This window comes from Emericellopsis cladophorae (assembly GCF_022114955.1).
Source record: "Emericellopsis cladophorae strain MUM 19.33 chromosome Unknown NODE_128_length_19822_cov_147_812611, whole genome shotgun sequence".
Lineage (NCBI taxonomy): Eukaryota > Fungi > Ascomycota > Sordariomycetes > Hypocreales > Bionectriaceae > Emericellopsis > Emericellopsis cladophorae.
The window spans coordinates 1-19,822 of NW_026251053.1; the positions used below are offsets into that span (position 1 = coordinate 1).

Below are 19,822 nucleotides of genomic sequence, written 5' to 3' on the forward strand. Positions count from 1 at the left end.
TCAGTTGCTGCGGATAGGATGCTGAACACTTAAAGAATCGCCTTTGAGCAGGACTGCTTTGTCAACCTATCAAGCGAGGGGAGCAGAGTGGAGATGGGAAACAGCAAAGAAACAGAAGTAGAATGGACGCTGTAGCGTAAGGGCTTGGGCGAGATAAAGACACATCTTGGAGATGGAATATGTAATTAGTTAATAGCTGCCCTTCTGGTCTAGGCCACCGGGCGTAATAGACTGTGTGTGTTTGTGTGTGTGTATCACAGGAAAGCGGACACTCGTTTTCGACCTCACTGTAACACATGCCACCGGTGAGCTCTATACCGCACTGACGTAACGGCTGAACGTATTGAGTTTGGTCGTAAAGGACAGAATAATGCAAAGGCGCCTTAGAAGAGGCATCGCATACGTTTCGGAATTAAATCTAGCACTGGCGAGCGCCTAGGGGGGGTTGACTCAGTTTCTCGTGAGGACCTCGATAGACTTGCGAAGACGCAACGTCAAAATTACCCAAGGGTCTCTGAGAAGAACAGCGCCTGATGATAGCGGGGTCTTACATAGAGCGCTAGCTAATCTGGTGATGAGTATTGGGACGTTCTAGGCCTGGTAGGTGAAGATTTCCCAAGCCACATAATATAGCAGCCAGTGGAAGAAGAGAATGTGTTCCTTGTTATCCAGTTATAGTATTCATATATCGCTTTAGGGACTATTTCTAGAGATCCATAGCATATGCTGAAAAATGTGGGTAATATAATTAGTGCTTAACTAGGCATAATAGCGTTCTGGTTATACTGGCATCTCCTAGCTACATTCTGCAAGCTGGCCTAGACTCATCTAGGCTTTCCGCTAAGTCTCACATTCCAATCACCTAAAGCTAAACTTATAGGGGTATTTTTGGCCCATAAACGAGGAATGGCGCCATTGCCTAGAAATGTTCTAGGCCTAGTGGCTGCGGGTTTTTCAAACCACATGGTGTAGCAGCCAGTGGAAGAAGTCAATGCGTTCCTTGACAGAATCTCGTGCTCTTATCGGCGAGGCACCATGGCTGCACTTCACAGCAAGTGAAAGCGCCGAATAACAGACATGAGATGAGAGCCGGCACAGTGGCCTCGTTTGTGATTTGTCCGAATAGTCGAATCAGAACCTGCACAAAGGTATTCCGCAGATTTGCAAACGACATTCACGTTAAGACCGTTGAGCAGTCATCCTCATCCTGCCCGTCCTCCACCTCCCCATCCTCAACCATCCTCTCGAGCCTCTCCACATGCTTCGCCACCCACTCTCTTACAGACCCGTACCAAAAGGTCCCGCACGTCCAGTATGCCTTGTTCCAGTACATGTACTCCCCCTCCTTGTAGTCGTCCCGCTCGCGCGCCAGCTTGCGGTAGAGGGCGGGAGTGATGAGGTAGTGCCTATAGCTGTCGCACTGTTCCACGCCTGGGGAAAGCTCTATAAAGCCTTGAAGATTGTTATCGTCGTCGTCGTCGTTGGGAAAGCTGAGCTCTTTCTCGTCTCTCAGATCGTCGAGCTCTTCGCAGTCGGGGTCGAACTCAAAGTCTCGGCAGTCCGACAAACCGCCCTCGAGGAAATGCCAGCCTCCCTTGAAGCTGAATATCGAGAAGTGTTAGCAGATCCGCATATCTTCGAATGCACGGCTTCGCGCGAAACGCGGGGCGGGATACTCACCCTCCCGCAATGCGGTACATCTCCTTGAGGTCCTCCGGCAGCTCCCCGACCACCTCCTCCGCAGCCTTGATGTCCTCCTCTTTTATTGGCGAGTTGAGGATCTCAGCCGCTGACATTACACCATTCTTCTTATACTCCTTGGAGTTTACCGCCCAGGCAGCACTCGCAAGCCGGTCCAGCAGCTCCCTCCAGCCCACCCTCTCCGGGGCCAGCGACCACTGCCTTCCGTGTTCGGCGCGGCGTTCCAGCGTCTGGGAAATCTCACGCACCATCGCTGCGGCGTCGGAGTCCTCGATGTAGAATGGGTTCCCGGCCCTACCTTTTGCGGCGAGGCGGGGGAGGACCTCGTAGATGCCCGGTAACACCAGGAATCGATCGAGCGCGGCGCCGTCACTCGTGTTGAACCCATCGAGGACCAGGCCCTGCGATAGCACTTCCGCGGCTGTGTCGAGACGACCGACGCGTATGGCAAGCTCGACCACCAACCGCCGGTAAAGGAGGTAGGAGTGTCTGCGCACAGTCTGGCTCTCTTTGTGCTCGAATTTCCAATCGGCCACCGGCACCTGAGGCTGGGCGTAGAGCTTCTCGGCGGCGGCAAGGGCCTCTCTCAGCTGCTCGGTTGGGGGATAATGGCCGGGCGTCTTGTCCTTTGCCAGCAGCCGGGCGCACATGGCGATCATGGGCGGGTTGTCCGTCTCGCGCCAGACGTGAGGGTCCTCGGGCTCTCGCAGGTTGCAGTGTTCGAGCATCCAGCCCGTGCGCGTGCACTCGCGGTAGTTATTCCACTGTTCTGTTTTCCACCGTGACTCGGTCTTGAGGGCCGCTTCGGAGCGGTCGCCCTGTCGAGTCTTCGAGGGGGCGTTAGGCGGCAGCGGATAGGCGGGATGCGTGAACCAGAAGTAGTTCAGAGCCTGCTGAGAAAACCTAGAGGCATTTTTGGGGAGAATAGTGTCAACATGGCGATAGAGGGCGGTGGCGAGGGAGTGGGCGTGGTCGAGGTGGTTGGAAAGGAGGAGGAGCTCGACGATGCGGAAGGACTCGCGAACGGCCTTGGAAGGGTTCTTGGGCTCCATGTAGGAGCTGACGAGGCGGGAAATGGAGTGAGGCGCGGGAACGGGGTGACCGCTTTCTCGGCACGCGTCCATGTACTCGGCAGGCATGTTTCGTGAAGGCTCGGAGTAGATGCTATATTTGAGCGATTTGCGAGGAGGCTGAAGGGAGAATATCGATTCAAGGCTATGCTTTCTTATACTTGAGGGGTCTCGTATTCAGTCTCAGGCAACAGGGGCTAGATCAGGCAGCGCACCACCGCTTGAAGGGCTTGAGAGGGTGCAGTTGCTCATGGATGCTGAGCTGTGCCGCCGTGAAGCATGTCGTGAATCTTACGGTCCTGATTTGCTAGGCCACGGTCTTCCCGAGCTCACACGTTGGCTGTTTTAGTTCCCATCTCACTTCTCTCTCGATGTTTCATTGTTAATCAACCGGTCGACTTGTGTTTGCGACCGGTTGATTGTGGCAGCGCTGGTGAAGCGTGCCCAATCCAAAGTACTTGGAGTACCCTGGATCATGTTCTGGACTTAGGTAGTAGGAAGAATTAGGCGTCTTGTGACACACAGTAACCCCAACGTGACTGATCTGCGAGGCTCGGTTACACTCGTGCGCTACTCCAATTCCACCCCACCTCCAGGAGTGGCTTTCCTCTCCAATCTCATCCCAACCCAGAAATGACCCCGCCCTCTCTTTCTTTTTCCTTCCTCGATCTTCTTTCCTCGCTACGACAGCATCTTTGGCATGATCCGCACATTGCCTTCTTGCTTCTCGAGCTTCTCGAGCTTCTCGCCACCCCGTCGACCCGAAATATGGAATGGCAGCGGCCCGGACCGAGCGACGAAGTCTTCAACCTTCTGTTCTGGGTGACGTGCATTCCCGAAGCCCCGTCCTATCTGTTCGCCGAGCCGCGCCCTCAGCTGCTTCATCCTACTTTCTGAGATGGTGTCCCATCGGCGTGATGCCGGAATCCTAATCCTAGAACTGCACCAATCTGGCCAGCAACTTCAGCTAGACCCTGTATCCAAAGGTCGTGCCCTTCGATCCTGGGGACAGCCCAGAACTTTACGGCCGCTGGAGAAGCGGTCGGTTGCCTATTGGCCAAGAAGACTAGGCCATCTGCCGTCTATGTCTCCTGAGAAACCGGCTATAGGACGAGGCATGACAAATCAGTCTTATACAAAAATTGTCCCCAGAAGGTGAGGATGTGGGCCCCACGTTTACAAGCTAGGCCATGGCGTGAAAGGACGAGGACCTGCCAACTTCATCAGCGCACGGATCATATTTCTTCCGAGAATAACATGGGCGCCGCGCTATGGAGACCAATCAAACCAAGGTATGGCGACGCGGCAGGGGTGTGCACGACGCGCTGATTCAAACCCTCCGTCATCCTCACGTTGTTGTTGGGCACTACGATGATGGTGTTGACAGAGCGGTGTTGAAGCTTTCATCAGGTCGTACGGTCGAGACTCACAGATAGAAGCGCTTTCTCTTCTCTCTTCATTTCTTTCGCAGCTGACATTACGGCAGCCGCAACACTTGCATCATCTTGCGCCATGTCGTGAAAGCCGCCACAATAGACCGGGCTACACATGATTGATGACCTTTCGGTGTGGCAGTCACACTTGACTACCAGACAATACTTGAGACGAGAAAAGCACTACTAGTCCCTTCAGCCATTACAGTGTCAAAAACTCCCACATAGCTCAATATCCTCGACACGCCAAGGCTTCAAATTTGCCGTTGCTATCGCTATGGACAACGGTGCCTGCAGGAGCATTCAAATTTGAGGTTTCCCATGTGCCATCCGTCATTTCGTTCCTTTTCAGACCCGGTGAGTTGGCAAATACGATCTGGTGGGATTAGACAAGGTCTGTAAGAAATCGCATGATAATGCGGTACCTCTGCCGACGCATCTGCATCTTGAGCACCGACAAATTCGAAACTGCCGTCTAACTGTGCCAGACGAGGGGTAGCGACAGGAGAAGCTGAATTTTTGCCATTCGCATCGGCGGTTGGCGTTTCAGAGAACCCGCCTGCCTTGCCTCCACGTCTGTCCCGCCAAGCTCCCCTCGACTCCAGAACAAATCGGAGTACCTCGTCGCTATCACATAGAACGATTACTGCCCCGCTTCCAATGGTCGCATACCGCATGGTCACCGGTCTGGTGCTGACGATGAGAGCACCATCATCAATGGTGCAACTAACGAATTGACTCATGTTACTTTTGGACTGTTTGGACAAGTTTCACGACTCTTATGAACCAGCCAAGAACCGTGTTCCTATATATATGTATGATATACTCAAGTCGACCTATTTCAATGATATAAACTGGGGTTTTAGTTCAAAGCTTCGGCAGCAAAGTTTGGCGGCTCAAGTTTGGCGGCTCTCAACTCTACCCGCTGCGTCACAAAATCTGCGTCGCTGAGCCAATAACTACGGTGGCACCTATGCACGTGGGTTGCAAATGCTGCAAATGGATAAGTGCGCACCAGACACTTATGTGTGCGGCGCCGGCGATAACCTCACCACGCCCTTATTCAAGTAAATAATAATAAAAAAGAACGTTCTCAATAGATTTGAACACTTGACTCCTCTTTATCACACATTAATCAATAGAATCACATCAGTGTGTGATGCTCAGCGGGCAGGCGTGCCTCCCTTATCAACAGCATCTTAGATTATCATCAACAACTTCAAAAAAAAAGAGGTGCCTTAGAGAGGTCTTAACAGCGGTTATCAGAATACAAGGTTTTCTATCTATTGCTGCACTTTGACGCCTGAAAACCTACCATAATCAGCAGATTAGAGGGTAGTGTCAGGGGGGGTCGGTCGGCAGGTAGGACGGGGAACACTCGGTCAGGCTGATCTGGTCTATTGCTACGGATAGGCACTCCTCAGGTAGGGCAGGCTCTATGTACAAGACGTAGCTCGAAGAGCTACAACAGAAGACGGTCGGGATCGCGACAAAATGCAAAGGCAGGCGCGAGTTCACGTGACTGCCAGGTGCAGGGTGAGTCCCCGCTCTTGACCAGCTGTGACACCTACCACCTTCAACAGGGCCGGATAAGAACAGAGACACGGTTCTCGTCGTGGTGGACCGCTTCACAAAGTACGCACACTATATTGCGACCACGAAGACGATTAGCAGCGAGGGCTTAGCGACCTTATTCCTCGAGAGGATTTTCTCCCAGTACGGAATGCCTGAAGGTATCGTGTCGGATAGAGGAGTCTTGTTCACAAGTGGTTTCTGGCGAAGCTTCTGCTACCTACTGGCGTGCAAGCCGCGGCTTAGCACGTCCTTCCACCCGCAAACAGACGGTCAGACGGAACGGCAGAATCAGAACCTCGAGCACTACCTACGAACCTACTGCGCAAAACACCAAACCGACTGGGTGCAGTGGCTGCCCTTGGCCGAGTTCACATATAGCACGGCTACACATAGTGTTCTCAGCGAGTCACCTGCGAAGTTACTGCGAGGATTCCAACCAAGAAGCATCGGATCCGTGGCAAATGCGGATGGGATTTCGGCGGCTGCAGACGAAAGGATCAGCTATTTACGCAAAAGCCACGAGGAGGCGGCGAAATCGCTTCGTGCAGCCGGCGAATACTACGCCAAGCATTACAATAGGAAACGGTCGCAAAGAACGTTCCAGGTGGGAGACTGGGTGCTGATTTCTACGAAGAACTTGAACTTACGGCGACCTAGCCGTAAGCTCGCAGAGAAGTACGTGGGACCATACCAGATTCAGGAAGCAATTGGCGACCATGGCCTTGCATACAGGATTAGGTTACCATCGGCAGTCAAAGGCCACAACGTGTTCAACATATCATCACTGGAACCCTATTACAGTAGCGAACTCGCACCGATAGAGCCGAGTGATCACCCTTTCTTCGAAGATCTAACATGGGAAGTGGAACGCATTGTGGGCCACCAATACAACGGCCGACGAAGGTTATATCTTGTGAAATGGAAGGATTACCCTGACAGCGAAAACACTTATCAAAAGAAGTCGGATTTCACAGACTTCGCCTGTATCGAGGATTATGAGCAGCACCTACGCGGCGATATCGCAGCAAGTTCACAGGGAGAGAGAAGGGAGCCAGGGTGAACACAGAAGCAGAAGGGGGTGAAAGGCGCCAAACGGGCACCGAGGGAATCAATTGTGGCAAAATTAACGACGCCACGCCGCGCCACGAAGGCGCGGCGAGGTCACAGCGTGAAGGCACGGACGGACGGACAGACACCACCACCATTAATCCTCCTCAGACTCATCCTCCTCGGTCATCTCCTCGTCCGACAGAGGCGGGAGCGGCACGAACTACCGGCGAGTTAGCAGCGAGCACAAAGCAAGGATAAAGGGAAAAGCAAGACTCACGTCCTCGGCGCAGAGACGCCGGGCGATCTGCTCCGACAGCGCCAGTTGCCGGGTGGCCAGCTTGTTGGCACGGCGAATACGCCGCGACAACGAAGCTACCTCCCGCGAGGTGGCGGCGCGCGAGCCGCGAGTACTGGCAGCGGCGGCGGCTGGGGTGCTCTTGGCCTTCTTGGCCCTCTCTTTCGCAGCGGCCCGGAGCTTTTTGAGCTCCAGGGCCGTGGTCCTGTCGGTCTAGTTGCGAGTTAGCACATACCTCACAAGCGATATAGAGGCGACTCACAGGGTCGGCGTACAGCTTTGCCGCCAGGGAGCACATCCGAGTGCCTCGGGTGGGCTCGCAGGCCCGGCCGTTACTGGCACACTTCCAGCACTTGGTGCTGGCGACTTGGACAAAGTTAGTACGCGGCGAGCTCGGTGCGATCACGCTATTTCTTACCCTCGCTATCGTTACGACAGTCCACCTCCCCGGGGGTGGTGGACTTGCGGTGGCCCAGACAGATATCAATGAGGTGCCCGAGGCACCTGTCGCAGGGGGCGTCGCGACTGCACAACGAATTAGTTACGAACTCGCCAGTAAACAGCAGAACTTACTCGACGAGCTCGCCTTTGGGGGTCTTGGCCTTGCCCTTGGCCTTATCTTCCTTCTACCAGGCAAATTAGCAACGACTTCGGTGCGACGGAGCAAAGAACTTACGGCGGCCTCGGCCTCGGCAGCGGCAGCAATCTGCGCCTTCAGCCTCTGCAAGATAGTCAGCCAAAGACCCGAAGACACAGACAGGGGAACTCACGGCGGCGGCGGCGGCGGCGTCGGCCCTTCCCTTCTACAGTGGGTTAGCCAAACTCGCTGAGCGTACGCTACGCGAACGTCGGCAACTCACGGCGGCGGCGGCGGCGAACTTCTCCTTCTTCTTATTCTAGAAAAGGATTAGACACCTCGCAGCAAGTACGCAGCGCACAGATTGAGAACTCACAGCGGCGGCCTCCCTCTTGGCCTCGGCGGCCTTAGCCTTGACATCGGCATCGTTAATCAGCTACGCAAAAAGGTTTAGCGGCGAGACCGCAACACGGACGCATTGAATGCGCAGAAAGAGACTCACGGTGGTGCCCTCGGCGGCGTCCTCAGCGTGGGGAGAGTCGGTCATCTGAGATTTCGTGTCAGAGAGTGCGAGCACGCAACGCCCTCGCTGCGCGAGAGCGTTGGGGTCTTGGACTCACGTTGTTGTTGTTGCTGCTGTTGGCAGCGGCGGGGGCGCAGGTGCGTAGATGGTGCATCTGCCACCACCGTGTCAGCGCTGCGAGCGCGCGGCACACGCGATGCGCGCTGTGTGGTGGGGGTAATGCTTACGTATTGCTGTTGTTGCTGTGGCAGCGGCGACAGTGCAGGGAATGTCAAACTGTTGCGTATTAGCGGCGAATTCGCAGCAACGAGGCATCAGGCTACGCACTTGTTCGAAAGGGTGAAGAAGAAGAAAAGAAGAAGAACAAGATCAGCGGATTGATCTGCCGGGCGGTCAGAACGCTGTAATAAGATGGGTTGAAGGGAAGTTGATTATGCGGTTGAAGTCGATTAAAGATCAGACGAAACCACCGAATACCAGCCTCGCTGCATGGACCCAGCATATTCGCTACGAATACGGTGCGCATGCGTGGATGCCGAGGACGGCATACGTGGATGCCGAGGACGGCATACGTGGAGCGGGGCGTTCTGTCAGACACATATTGCATACCAAGGTTGTTACAGGCATGAGGGGTGGCTGAAGCCACTGGCCCTGTGGCTGGGTGTGGCTCAGGAAGCCCCGATTGGGTCACGTGCACAAGGGCACACCGAGGGAAGAACCTTCGCAGCCGAGGAATGCTTCTAGGAGGATCAAGAGATTGATACAGTCACCAAGGACCCCGTACTCGCAGCGATCTAGCTGCGCCCTCTCGACATTATGCACCTTCTCACTCTCTTCATAAAACCCAGTTCCTGACAAGCAGACTGTCGATATCCATCGACTGGAGAGGCTCCCACATTTCGCGAAGAAGCTGCTGCTGAGGGCTATCGTCATTATCGTCAAATGGAACGCCCCAATCCGGGTCGGCGGTTGTATGATATAAATCTCTGGGAATGCCAGATTTGACGTTAGGCCGGTTCTTCTGGTTGCGAATAATGTGACCGTTCCATAGGTTAACAAAGTCAGCAAGTTCATCGCGGATTATCTGGCCGTAGATAGCATAGACTGCTACCTGATCGGCGAGGTTATCTTCGCGGAAGAGCCCGTAGCCGATTAATTCATTGAAGAAGGTTATCCAGCGGTCTGTGACGCCTCGTCGGAGCTGCCGCCACCAAGACTCAATTCTCACGTTCCTTGTGCTTGGCCTATATAGATGACAGCTGTCAAGTCGGTCCCCTTGGGCGTAATAATGAATATTTCCATCTTCATCGGTATATTTGACCTTCTTTGGTCCTTCTTTTGCAAGCGCTGCCTGTGCCGCTGCCCAAAGCGGCGTCTCCGTGCCATGGTCAGACCTTGTGACAAAAGGCCGCTTTTGCAGCCGCCGGACAGCCTCAAGATACTGTTTTAACGTGCTAAGAGACGTTGTTGCTGACCTGCCCACATAGAACCATATAATACAGGGGGAATAGGCGTCAATACAACCGTAGACCTGGAAGCCGACCTTCCTGAGCTTTTCATAGCCGTCAAGAGACCATAGAAAGTTCGGTCCTGGCACGCGAAAGTCCCCTCTTTGCTTGAAGCCACCGTCTCGCCTGCCAGCAACTTCTGCTGGGAAAGCAGCCCTGTAGAAGTCATACAGACGGCGCTGTGAGACCACAACTTGAGCCTTCTGACGAACATATTGACAAAGGAGGCCCTTGCCGAATCCCAAGATTGCACTGCTTCGTTGGAGATCTTGGTCGAGGAAGGCGATGGCGTTGTTGAGCCTCTCGTCTTGCTCTTTAACTGTCCTGACCCGTTGTTTTATGCCGTGCTGCCAGCGGACCTTCTTTACCGCCCAGAGATGGACGTGGAAGCCTTCTTGATGAAGCTCTCGAAGAATCGATGTGTCTGAGAAGCCGAAGTTGAAGAATAGGTGTTTGACCCGGTCGATGAGGGCGTTCGATATGTCCAGGGCCTGGTGTCTTGTATCCAAGCCCCATGCCTTAAGCCGCCGGAATAAGGTCCGCTCACTAATTAAAGGATCGCCAGCATCTTGGAGGCCTGAATTGATATCTTGAAGCATCTCATTAATAGGGATATTTGAGAAATACTGGCCGCAAATGTGGTCTTCAAAGGTAGTCAAGTTCTGGCGGGGGACTGGACGCGGGACCCCGAGGAAAATATGCAAATGGCTCTCCCGCTACGGCCAATCGCGCGACCTGGGCGAGCCGGGTGAGCCGGGTGAGCCTCCGCCCGAAACCTGTTACCTGCAAGCTGAGTACTGGCGGCGGGCGAGGCATTCATGCATTGAGCCACAGCGCTGATGGTTAACATCGAAATCTATTAGTACGACAAGGCGCGTGTAGGTACGGAGTACTCCGTACTGCATTATAAAGCGAGGCTACCCCGCTCCTTACGAAGCCTGAAGCAAAGAAGGCAACTCCCAAGGTCAAAACAAAACTCTCAACAAAAGACGTACCGGCATGCATTTCTGTTGCTTACTGTATCTCCATTTTATTTTTCATATACATCATGGAGCCCGTGTCATTAGCCATCGGCGTTGTGCCGTTAGTCACGAATATCGTAGCGATATCCACATTTATTCGGGAAAAGGCGGCAATCTATAAATCAACATCGACCGACGTACAAGCCATTCACGATAAACTTGGCCTCATCCTCCATATCTGCAAGGGACTTCAAGATGGCGAAAAAGCATCACAAGATCAGGGGGGCGAGCTCCCGGAAAGAACTCTCGAGATGTGCTATTCGAGTGTGTCAAGCATAAACCAAGAGCTTGAAAAGGTAGTGAGCAAGAGAAGGGGGCGGATGCAAAATTTCGAATGGCTCCTAAGGAAGTCAAACATTGACAAGCTGATGAAAGATCTCGATGATTCTATCAATATGCTGAATATCTACATGAATTGGACTTTACGGTTGGTTGGGTATACGCTTGTTGGAAACGCATGCTGATTCGGATAGACTATCTCCACCATCCCAGATGAGGATAACTACAAAACGAACTAGATCTACGCCGCAAGTAGCGCCCGAAGAACAACCGCCTGCGCGCCTAACGACTCATACAAGCCAAAAGCGAGCGACTGTCACTACAAACCGATACACGAGGCATCAGAACAGTATCTTTCTATACGATACCGTTGATGTATTCACGCAAGGAAGTGAAGATCTAGAGGACAGTCGATATCGCTCATATTTTCTCGGCGTCCCGCTCCTCAGAACATATGTCAGTCTGGCGTTGCGATCTGAATGCTTCAGCCCCTGGAGCCTTGCTCTAGATTCGCCCCGTTTCATATAGGAAAAAGATAACAAGACCCTTTACGACGCGATTAATTTCGGAGCACCCAGGTCTGGGGCAGCGAAGGTCGAGATCGCCAAATGGTTGCATACGCATAACATATCTGCTAACACTCAGCTCATCTCCGGTTCAAGAGGCCGAGGCCGTCGAATGTCATTATTTGGCGCAAGTCGATCTTCCTTTGAAGAAAAGTATGCCACTAATCTATGTCAGGCAATGGTTGCGGACAAAAGAGTGGAGGTCGTTGAGTATCTTCTTGACCACAGTGGTGGAGCGCTTGCAAATCAGCAGTGAGAAACTCAATACGTGTAGTCAGACTTCCATATAATGCTGACATCTTCTTCATTCAGGCATTTCATCGATTTTAGAATGTGGCTTTCTCGCAATACAATAGGCGGAGAGAACTTTTACTACGACCCAGCCCGTATATATGCCGACTTGCGTGGGCCACTTCTCACGATTGCAGAATATTACGGCCTTGTGAAGGTCGGCAGGAACGCCTACTATATCGAAAGTCTTTTCGATGCATGCAAGGAGGCATTTGTCGATGACTGGAAGGAATTCTTGATTGCGACGTTCGTGGCAGTCATTGAGGATTTTCCCACAATCATATCCTTGTCAACAAACCTGCTTCAGACGGCACCCTTCGTATACTGCTCGCCGTTGATAACGAAACTTTTATCTGCTGGCTTATACATTCATGAACCGTTGCCACTATGGAACCATAGTTACGACGTCGGGGAGAGTCTCCAGCGGGTGCAAAGGCTGTTTGACCGGTACACGGCCCTTAACCTGATCATGATATGCGAGCACAGGTGCGCAGCGGACAGTATCGAGATTGCCGAAAGCTGGTTGGCTACCTTGGAAGACGCTGGAATCGGCATCGACAAGTATCTACAAACGGAGCTTAAAACACAGGTTTCGATCTTGGAACTTGACCAACAGCTGCAGCCTCTACGTCCACCGGACCACGCTTTTAAAGTGCCGGGAAACTGGAGTCTCATGGCTCGGAAGGCAAAGCTTATACTTTTCTACAATCTGTGGAACCCAGGGAAAAGAATTGACTTGGAGTACGGTGATAGTGATGACCTTTTTCAAGCGATGCCGGCCCTCCGATACGTCCAAGGGACTACTTTTCTGGTATGTCATGGAAAAAACCCCTACTCGCATATCGATTGGAAAACAAGCTTTATGGATGAATTTAGAGATGAAGAATCAAGTTGGCCGGTCACCCGATGTTGTCGGGCATTCATTCAAGTTATGCCCAGCCAAGGCTTGAGCGAGTGGAATATCAAGACACAGGCGGGTTACGATTACTTCCTCCAGCTGAGAGAAGAACGTGCTGAAAAGCGACAACAGAAGAAATGGGCAAAGCTGAAAAAAAGACACGCTTTCCTTAATGAGAAATGCTACCCAATGCCGGGCAGTTGGAAAATGGAATGGTGGGAGTATCGGGGTCCTTGGTAGTTAAGTCGCTCAATTCTTGTTACAGCCGTGATGTTTCTCACACCGAGCAAGCTGAAGTAAGCGCCTTATCTGACAATGTTTTCCCAAAGCTAGGCTATGCCACAAAATTGGCTTATTGGCCTACCTTTTAAAATGAATATCATCACTACCTTGGCCCTTATGGCCATTAGCGCTCAAGCCCTCCTCAATCTCGACGCCAACCTCCCTTTCACTATAGACGTCGACCTAGGCCTACTCGGAGCTAGTCCCACGAAACAGCCTTGCCATGAGTGCATAGACACCTGGCTTCCTCTCCATGACATCTTCATTGACGATCGTGACGACATCCACGTTGATAACTGGCACTGGATCCACCCTTGCCTTCAGCATGAGAAGCCGTCCTACACCTGGGTACCAGCACCTTCACCACCAGCCGAGTCCGTCATCCCATGCCCCCCTGATGCTCCGGACTGCCCTGCTCGGACTACCACGTACACTACTGGCATTCGGCAGACCGCCATCTGCCCTATACCCATTGAGACACCCATGGAGGCTATCGACGAAGCCTTGGAAGTGCTCGGGTCTACAACCAATATTCCAAGTATTGGCAACCCTACCAATACAGACGCTCCCGATATTCCGGCCATCATCATCGAAGAACCCGAGCCTCCCCCAATCCATACCTACGTTCAACTCTCTGTAGCGTCAACCACAGCCGTCAATAAAGCCAACGTCCAAGCCACCCCTTTGATCCATGCCACCCAAAATTCCCATCCGCGGTCAACACATTTATTACTAACCCTCAATCCCTCTTGTTCCTATACGACAACAACAAACAATGCCACGAATCGTGGCCCTGACCCTTCCATCGACAAGTCTTCTCCAACCTCGCCATCTTCACCCCATCCTCGTTGTCCAGCCTAATCCCGTTTAGATCGTATATATTCCGCGTTCGTGTTTTCGGAGACGTAGCAATGAGTTATTCAATCGCGTTCCTGCAGGTCGCGCGACATATTAAAGAGGGCACCGCCAGGCATCCATACATAGCTCAGTCAGCACGGGCCACCTTTCGAGAGCCACCTGCACGATTTCCTCCAAGTCAACGGGGACGGCCTAGGTTGCCAGAGCTCTCTTGAGCGTGATTTCTGATACAGCCCTGCCACCATCACAAACGATCGTGTTATTCAGGAATTCGAATATCTTACTCGCAGGAAGCCCACGCATCCGTGCATCAAGAATTATTTCTTGATAATCATTAAGGTTGGTGCGTGGCGGCATCCTGAAAATCACGGATATTGGTATGTGTGGGTGGTTATGATGTGTGCTGTCGTTGTGTCTGCGGGGTTGATACGGTGTGGCAGTTATTGCTCTAATATCCCACCGTACGGGCCTCCACTCACGTCTAAAACCGGTACAGCCAATACAGCAAGTGGACTGCTCTTAGATCAAGCCGGGGGGAACGACCCCTTAGGCGACATGAGATACACAAGCCCAGGGGAGGTGCTCCGTCAAGCCATGGTGGACAAGGGAGCGCTGCGAATGTTCGAGGCCGACCTAGAAGCCTTGCGCGGGCTGCTGCCTCCTCTGCTGGGCCGAGGATGGCAGACCTTTCGCCCATGGTGTTGCGGGTTGCAGTCGCCGTGGCAATAAACCAAGGCGAGGAGGTTGGTGATGGCCAATTTCACGGTGTGCTTGGTCTTCTATGTACCGCAAACGATGTGTAGCAGGGCAGACCAAGAGAGCCAGGGCCGAGCATGCGACGCCCCTGGTAGGTGTTGATCTCGGGATCTGATCATGCCGCTCTACCATGAAGCTTTCTGCTGAGCCGGTCCCAAAACCTTTATTCAAGAAGATTTTCCCGCGTTCCTTCCGTAATGTAGACGTCCATATGCGGTGGCTTGGTGAGTCTACGCGCATGGGGAACACGCAATGTTTACAAGCGATTATGGTGGCAAGTATCTTACTCGGTGTATTCCTGATCTCTTTTCAATAACTGTGGGTTTCATCACGATGCGTCAATCACCATTCTCAGCAAGGGCTTCAAAAGCAACTTAATTCTTGAAACTCAACCCAGTCTACACAAGCTTAGTCTACTCTCCTGTACGGCGTCACTCGCTTGTGCGGTTTCTATTGTGTGTATGCCGATCATCTTCCACGAGCTGGTGACTTTTTTCCTTATCGACCATAATGGTCTCATGGAGGGCGTCTGCCAGACTGGCACCGAGCGATGGAATCCTTGAGGCGTGGCAAGAGCTCCTCTTCTCCGAATGATATGTTCTCATTCAGCTTTTGGAACATATTGCGCTCCATCACGTCAAATCGGCGTGCTCGAAGGACAGAGACATCTCCTCTCATTCCAGACTAGTGCGCTTACGCCAATATTGTTTCGAGACTAAGCCTGGATCACCTCGTTGCTGCGACATCGCGAGGCGGCCATGTGATTGAGCGACGACATGCCGAGATTTTCGGCATCACAGCAGATCTATGCCGTGTTGTTTATGGCGCAGTAAATGAGGCTGTGGCACTCTTTGACAATTGAAACCCAGAGAACATGGGTATGGGACACACTGGTCAGCAGCAACTATCCGGTATCATGAATGGCATCGCCAGTGAGCAGGCAAAGGATAAACGCCAGCGCAAGGGTATTTGTGTAACAGTGCTAATAGTGCACTTTGCATGCATCTATTAGTGCATGTATCTATTCAAGCGTAATTTATAATGGTCAGCTTTCCCCCAACCCGCGCAGACAATTCCAACAGCACTGTTACAGCTTGAGCTCCTTTGCGATGATATCAGCCGCCTTCTCCCCAATAGTGAATGCCATTATTGCTGTGTTGGCGGCGAGATTATGGGGAACGATGCTCAAATCAGCGATCTTGAGGTGTCCTACGCCGTGGACGCTCAGATTTTCGTCGACGACGCCGCCATCGCAAGGCGACGCCATCTTGCACGTGCCAATGCCGTGCCAGTTCTGTGCGAGGTTCTCCGTGATCCACTTTTCCAGCACCTTGTCATCTTCTGTCGAATACTCTATGTCCTCGACAGGTGTTGGTAGAGGGCCGTCCCTCTTCTTAGCCACCGCAGCCGAGTCATTGGCGAATGGAGGGTGTATCGCAGGCCATTCGCCTCGATAGACGTCGAGGCGACGGACAATCTCGCGCTGTTTCTTATACAACCACATGGCCATTGCAAGGTCGAATCCAGCCTTATCGGTTAGGATGCCTGTTTTCAAATCGATCTCGGCATCGGGGTCAGAGGATGTAACGTGGACGTGGCCACGGGCCAAGGGGTGCAACAGGAATGAACCCGTACTGAGGAAGCGCTCGCTCCTGTCCTCCTCTGGAATGGGGCCAATGAACCTATTTCTGTCAGCAAAGGAGATCTATGCAAGGTACTGACATACCCATTGCAGGTTGATATGGTGGCCGCGGGCATGTTGACGTTTTTTTCGAAGATTTCATCCCAGACTGAGCGAGCATCCCCTCGTAGGATGGCGTCGATCTCCTTTTCAGTCGGGCGAATCTTGGAGGTGATCTCGGCGGCGTTCCAGGCGAGCATATCATGGTCGTTCTCAAGCATGTCCTTAAAGGTTGTCCGCCCGTTTAGTAGATCGTCGTACGTCTCATTGGCCGTCAAACTCGTATAGTATGACAGAAGAATGGTGTTGTGGTCCTGAAACTCCTCGCCCACTCCAGGCACGTGTGAGAAGACATCAATGCCGGCTTTGGTCAACTTGTCGCGGTGGCCAATACCGGATCGCTCGAGCAACAAGGGTGTACCAAGTGCACCAGCCGACACAACAATCAGCTTCTTGGCCGCGATCTCATGAGTTCCTGTAAGATCCTTGATCCCAGGAGTGCCTCGAAGAACGACACCATTAGCCTTCCCGTCCTCCGAAGAGACACGGACAACCTCATGTTCCACAAGGATATGGAGGTTGGGGTGCTTGCCATCGTGCAGACGCGGGTGTACGTACGCGTGAGCTGCATCCTGACGGACGCCATCCTCACTGATGTATCGAAGGTTGCGTTGAATGGCCTGGTTGGTGTCAAAATCCTGGAGGTCGATTGCCTCTGGAATTCCGACACTGGCAGCGGCTTTAATGAATTGTTCTTGCAACCGTGTTGGACCGTAATCGCTGGCAGAGATGTGGATTGGGCCGTCCGTACCATGAGGCGAGGCACCTCCTGGGCCGTGGTAGGTCTCAAGCTGCGGGCGTCACTACTTAGCTGAACTTACTTTCTTCATGTACGGAATCATGCCTTCCGACGACCATCCAGGCATGTTCCAGTCGTCCAAATCACCTCTCTGCGGACGCGTGTAAGTTAACATATTGATGGATGAACCACCTCCCAAGATGCTACCCGCGGGTACGGTCATGGCCCTCCCCGCGATTGCTTCTTCTGCCTGGCCCTTGTAAGCCATCATCCGCGGGTTAGACGCACCCAGGCCCAGGATGTTCTCAATAAAGAACAGCGGGTTCGTGACAGTAGGGTCGTCCAAGTTGTTAGGTCCCCTTTCCACAACCAGAATGGATAACTCTGGGTCTGCATCGCTGAGCCTCGCGGCTAGAACGCAGCCAGCCGTGCCACCTATGAAGGTCAGCACACCCTAGTCATTGTGGTATTGGGCCTTACCCCCTGCAATGATCACGTCCACCTCATTGAGCCCGTCGATGACCTGATTATGAACACCTCCCATCTTGGTCAAACGTTGCGTGTTTGTGTATTTGAGAAAAACAGCCAGGCAGCGAAATGTCCTCAAATTGCTAGTGAAAGATGTAATCTAGCATGCCTTAAGGCATGCAATTTGGATCGATTATTCACTGTCACTAGCAGCGCTTGCTGAGTGGGAAAATTACCATGAGATCGAAAGGAAAGTGCTGTATGGTATAGATCGGTATTTGCGCAGAGTAAACGAAGGAGGAGAATGACCTTAAACCAAGCTGTCAATCCTTCCTTATTTTATATATGTTCTGATCTGCCACCAATGTGCTTGCGGAGCTTAGGTACTGAGGGACGCATTCGTTTTGAAGGGGCCGTCAAATAAGCAAACAATGTCTGGAGACAAATCATAATCTGGGATCGATTTAGCCGCAGCCGCGTACTTTGTCATACGCATGTTGGTTGTGGCATGCTTACATACTTGTACGAGCATCCTATTCCGAGTTTCCGAAAATCTTCGGCGACTGTATACTGCCTGCGGTACGGAAACTTGCGCCAATAACAAATCGCAAACTTATCGAGCCGCCTCTTTCCAAACTTTCTCGTCCACCATAAAAACCCTGTTTCCGGTTACCACCCCTATGGTGACCCTCCCGACTACGGACATGCCCCCAGCTCATGCATACAAAACCTCCGCTTCCCTTGCCAAATGACATGCCACCTAACATCCAGCCCACCTTTCCAATTGCTCGTTGAGCTCTCCCATCTCCCACGAAACTCATCCTTTCTCCGTCCGCGCTCTGTCTCTCGAAACGGAAATGTCACTTCTGTAGCTCGAGTTCCCTCTCCACGTCCCCATATTTTGTCCTCGCCTCCCCCTTCTCCGGGGCCAGTTCCTCGTAACTAGGTACGCTCTCCAAATACTACTTCGTGCATTCGTCACACACCTCCCTCTCCGCCTCGCAACCTATCCGCTTCAAGCACCCATCCAACTGTCTGTCCAATACCTGCCATTGACACCGCCTGTGCTGCACTACTCATCCACAGACTCCTCTTCTTCGTCTTCTTCCTCTGGCCTTCCTCCCCGACCTCTGTGCCCCGAGCCCTTCTGTCCCCGACCCTTCCTCCCCCTTACAGCCTGTGCCTGGGGCTGCCTTGGCTGCCCACAAACCACGACGGCTTCGCTCTTGTCCCCGTCTCACCCTGCTTATCCGCTCTTCTGTTCGTAACTCCGGAGCTGCCGCGGTATGCCCGCCTACTACCAGCTGCACATCCAGCCTAAACCGTTCGTGGCCATCACCAATGAACCCTTCTCTCGCCATGCAAGTATCCGTAACCGTGACGTCTTCACCTCGGATGTGCCATAACGGCGTGATACTGGCCCGCCCCCAATGCCTTTGCCCAATCGCTCAACTCGCCCAACCTTTCGGCTGTACACAATCGCCTTCTTCCCCCGCTTTTCTCTTGGCTTTAGAATTCTACGTAATCCGGCATGCTTGCTTGTCTGCTTCCATTGCTTACCTGACCGGCCGCGATGCTACCACCTCTACTTGGTGCCCAATATTCTTTTCTGATACAGTTAGGCAAATGTGGGGTAATCATTATCGTTTGCGCAATACTACTCCGATGAATGCTAACAGGATGCCATTATTAATATACAGGGCAAGTCGATCCGACGTATTGATATCTTCTTCTACATGTCTAAACAGTGGCAGAGAGCTCTGTGACGCACAAGTTGCGCTGGTTTTCGCAGTCTCCCCCCGTGAATCCATTGGCCTGGCCAGAGTTAAAGGCGTCGAAGCAGGCATTCTTCTGTATATCGCACGCTCTCGCGATAGCGGTGTCTTGTCCAGTGAAAGTGCTGCCGTTGACGAGGAAGGGCCTGTTGTTGTCGCCCGAGTCCTCGACGGCTGGGGCGGCGATTCCGCCGAGGGCTGTGGCACTCGACGCGCCGCCGCTCCCTCCTCCGTTGTTACCGTCTTGGTTCCCATTGTCTTGGTTGCCTCCGTTGTTGTCGCCGTTGTTGTCGAAGTCGAAGTTGTCGTTGTTGTCTCCGTTGTCGTTGTTGTCTCCATTGTCGTTGTTGTCTCCATTGTCGTTGTTGTCTCCATTGTCGTTGTTGTCTCCATTGTCGTTGTTGTCTCCATTGTC

At 52.7% G+C, this 19,822-nt stretch overlaps 4 protein-coding genes across 4 annotated transcripts; all 4 read right to left on the minus strand.

The window, feature by feature from the left end:
• Window positions 1-1,174: 1,174 nt before the first annotated feature.
• On the minus strand, window positions 1,175-2,840 carry J7T54_005473 (uncharacterized protein; the record flags this gene model as incomplete). The annotated part of the gene is made up of 2 exons (XM_051510573.1): window positions 1,175-1,601; window positions 1,681-2,840. The coding sequence occupies 2 exons, from the start codon at window positions 2,838-2,840 to the stop codon at window positions 1,175-1,177; spliced, it is 1,587 nt and encodes a 528-aa protein (XP_051358536.1).
• Window positions 2,841-6,983: 4,143 nt separating this feature from the next.
• Window positions 6,984-8,794, minus strand: J7T54_005474 (uncharacterized protein; the record flags this gene model as incomplete). Its single annotated transcript, XM_051510574.1, has 13 exons — window positions 6,984-7,049; window positions 7,107-7,337; window positions 7,387-7,490; window positions 7,543-7,649; window positions 7,698-7,750; window positions 7,801-7,845; window positions 7,895-7,927; window positions 7,985-8,020; window positions 8,078-8,137; window positions 8,204-8,248; window positions 8,322-8,378; window positions 8,452-8,500; window positions 8,775-8,794. 13 exons carry the CDS (start codon window positions 8,792-8,794, stop codon window positions 6,984-6,986), a joined length of 906 nt encoding a protein of 301 aa, XP_051358537.1.
• Window positions 8,795-15,771: 6,977 nt separating this feature from the next.
• On the minus strand, window positions 15,772-17,708 carry J7T54_005475 (uncharacterized protein; the record flags this gene model as incomplete). The annotated part of the gene is made up of 4 exons (XM_051510575.1): window positions 15,772-16,366; window positions 16,411-17,063; window positions 17,247-17,599; window positions 17,645-17,708. 4 exons carry the CDS (start codon window positions 17,706-17,708, stop codon window positions 15,772-15,774), a joined length of 1,665 nt encoding a protein of 554 aa, XP_051358538.1.
• A 1,664-nt stretch (window positions 17,709-19,372) lies between these two features.
• Window positions 19,373-19,822, minus strand: J7T54_005476 (ribosomal protein s17; the record flags this gene model as incomplete). The annotated part of the gene is made up of 1 exon (XM_051510578.1): window positions 19,373-19,822. A coding segment is annotated over one exon (450 nt), but the record flags the coding sequence as incomplete, so codon positions are not given.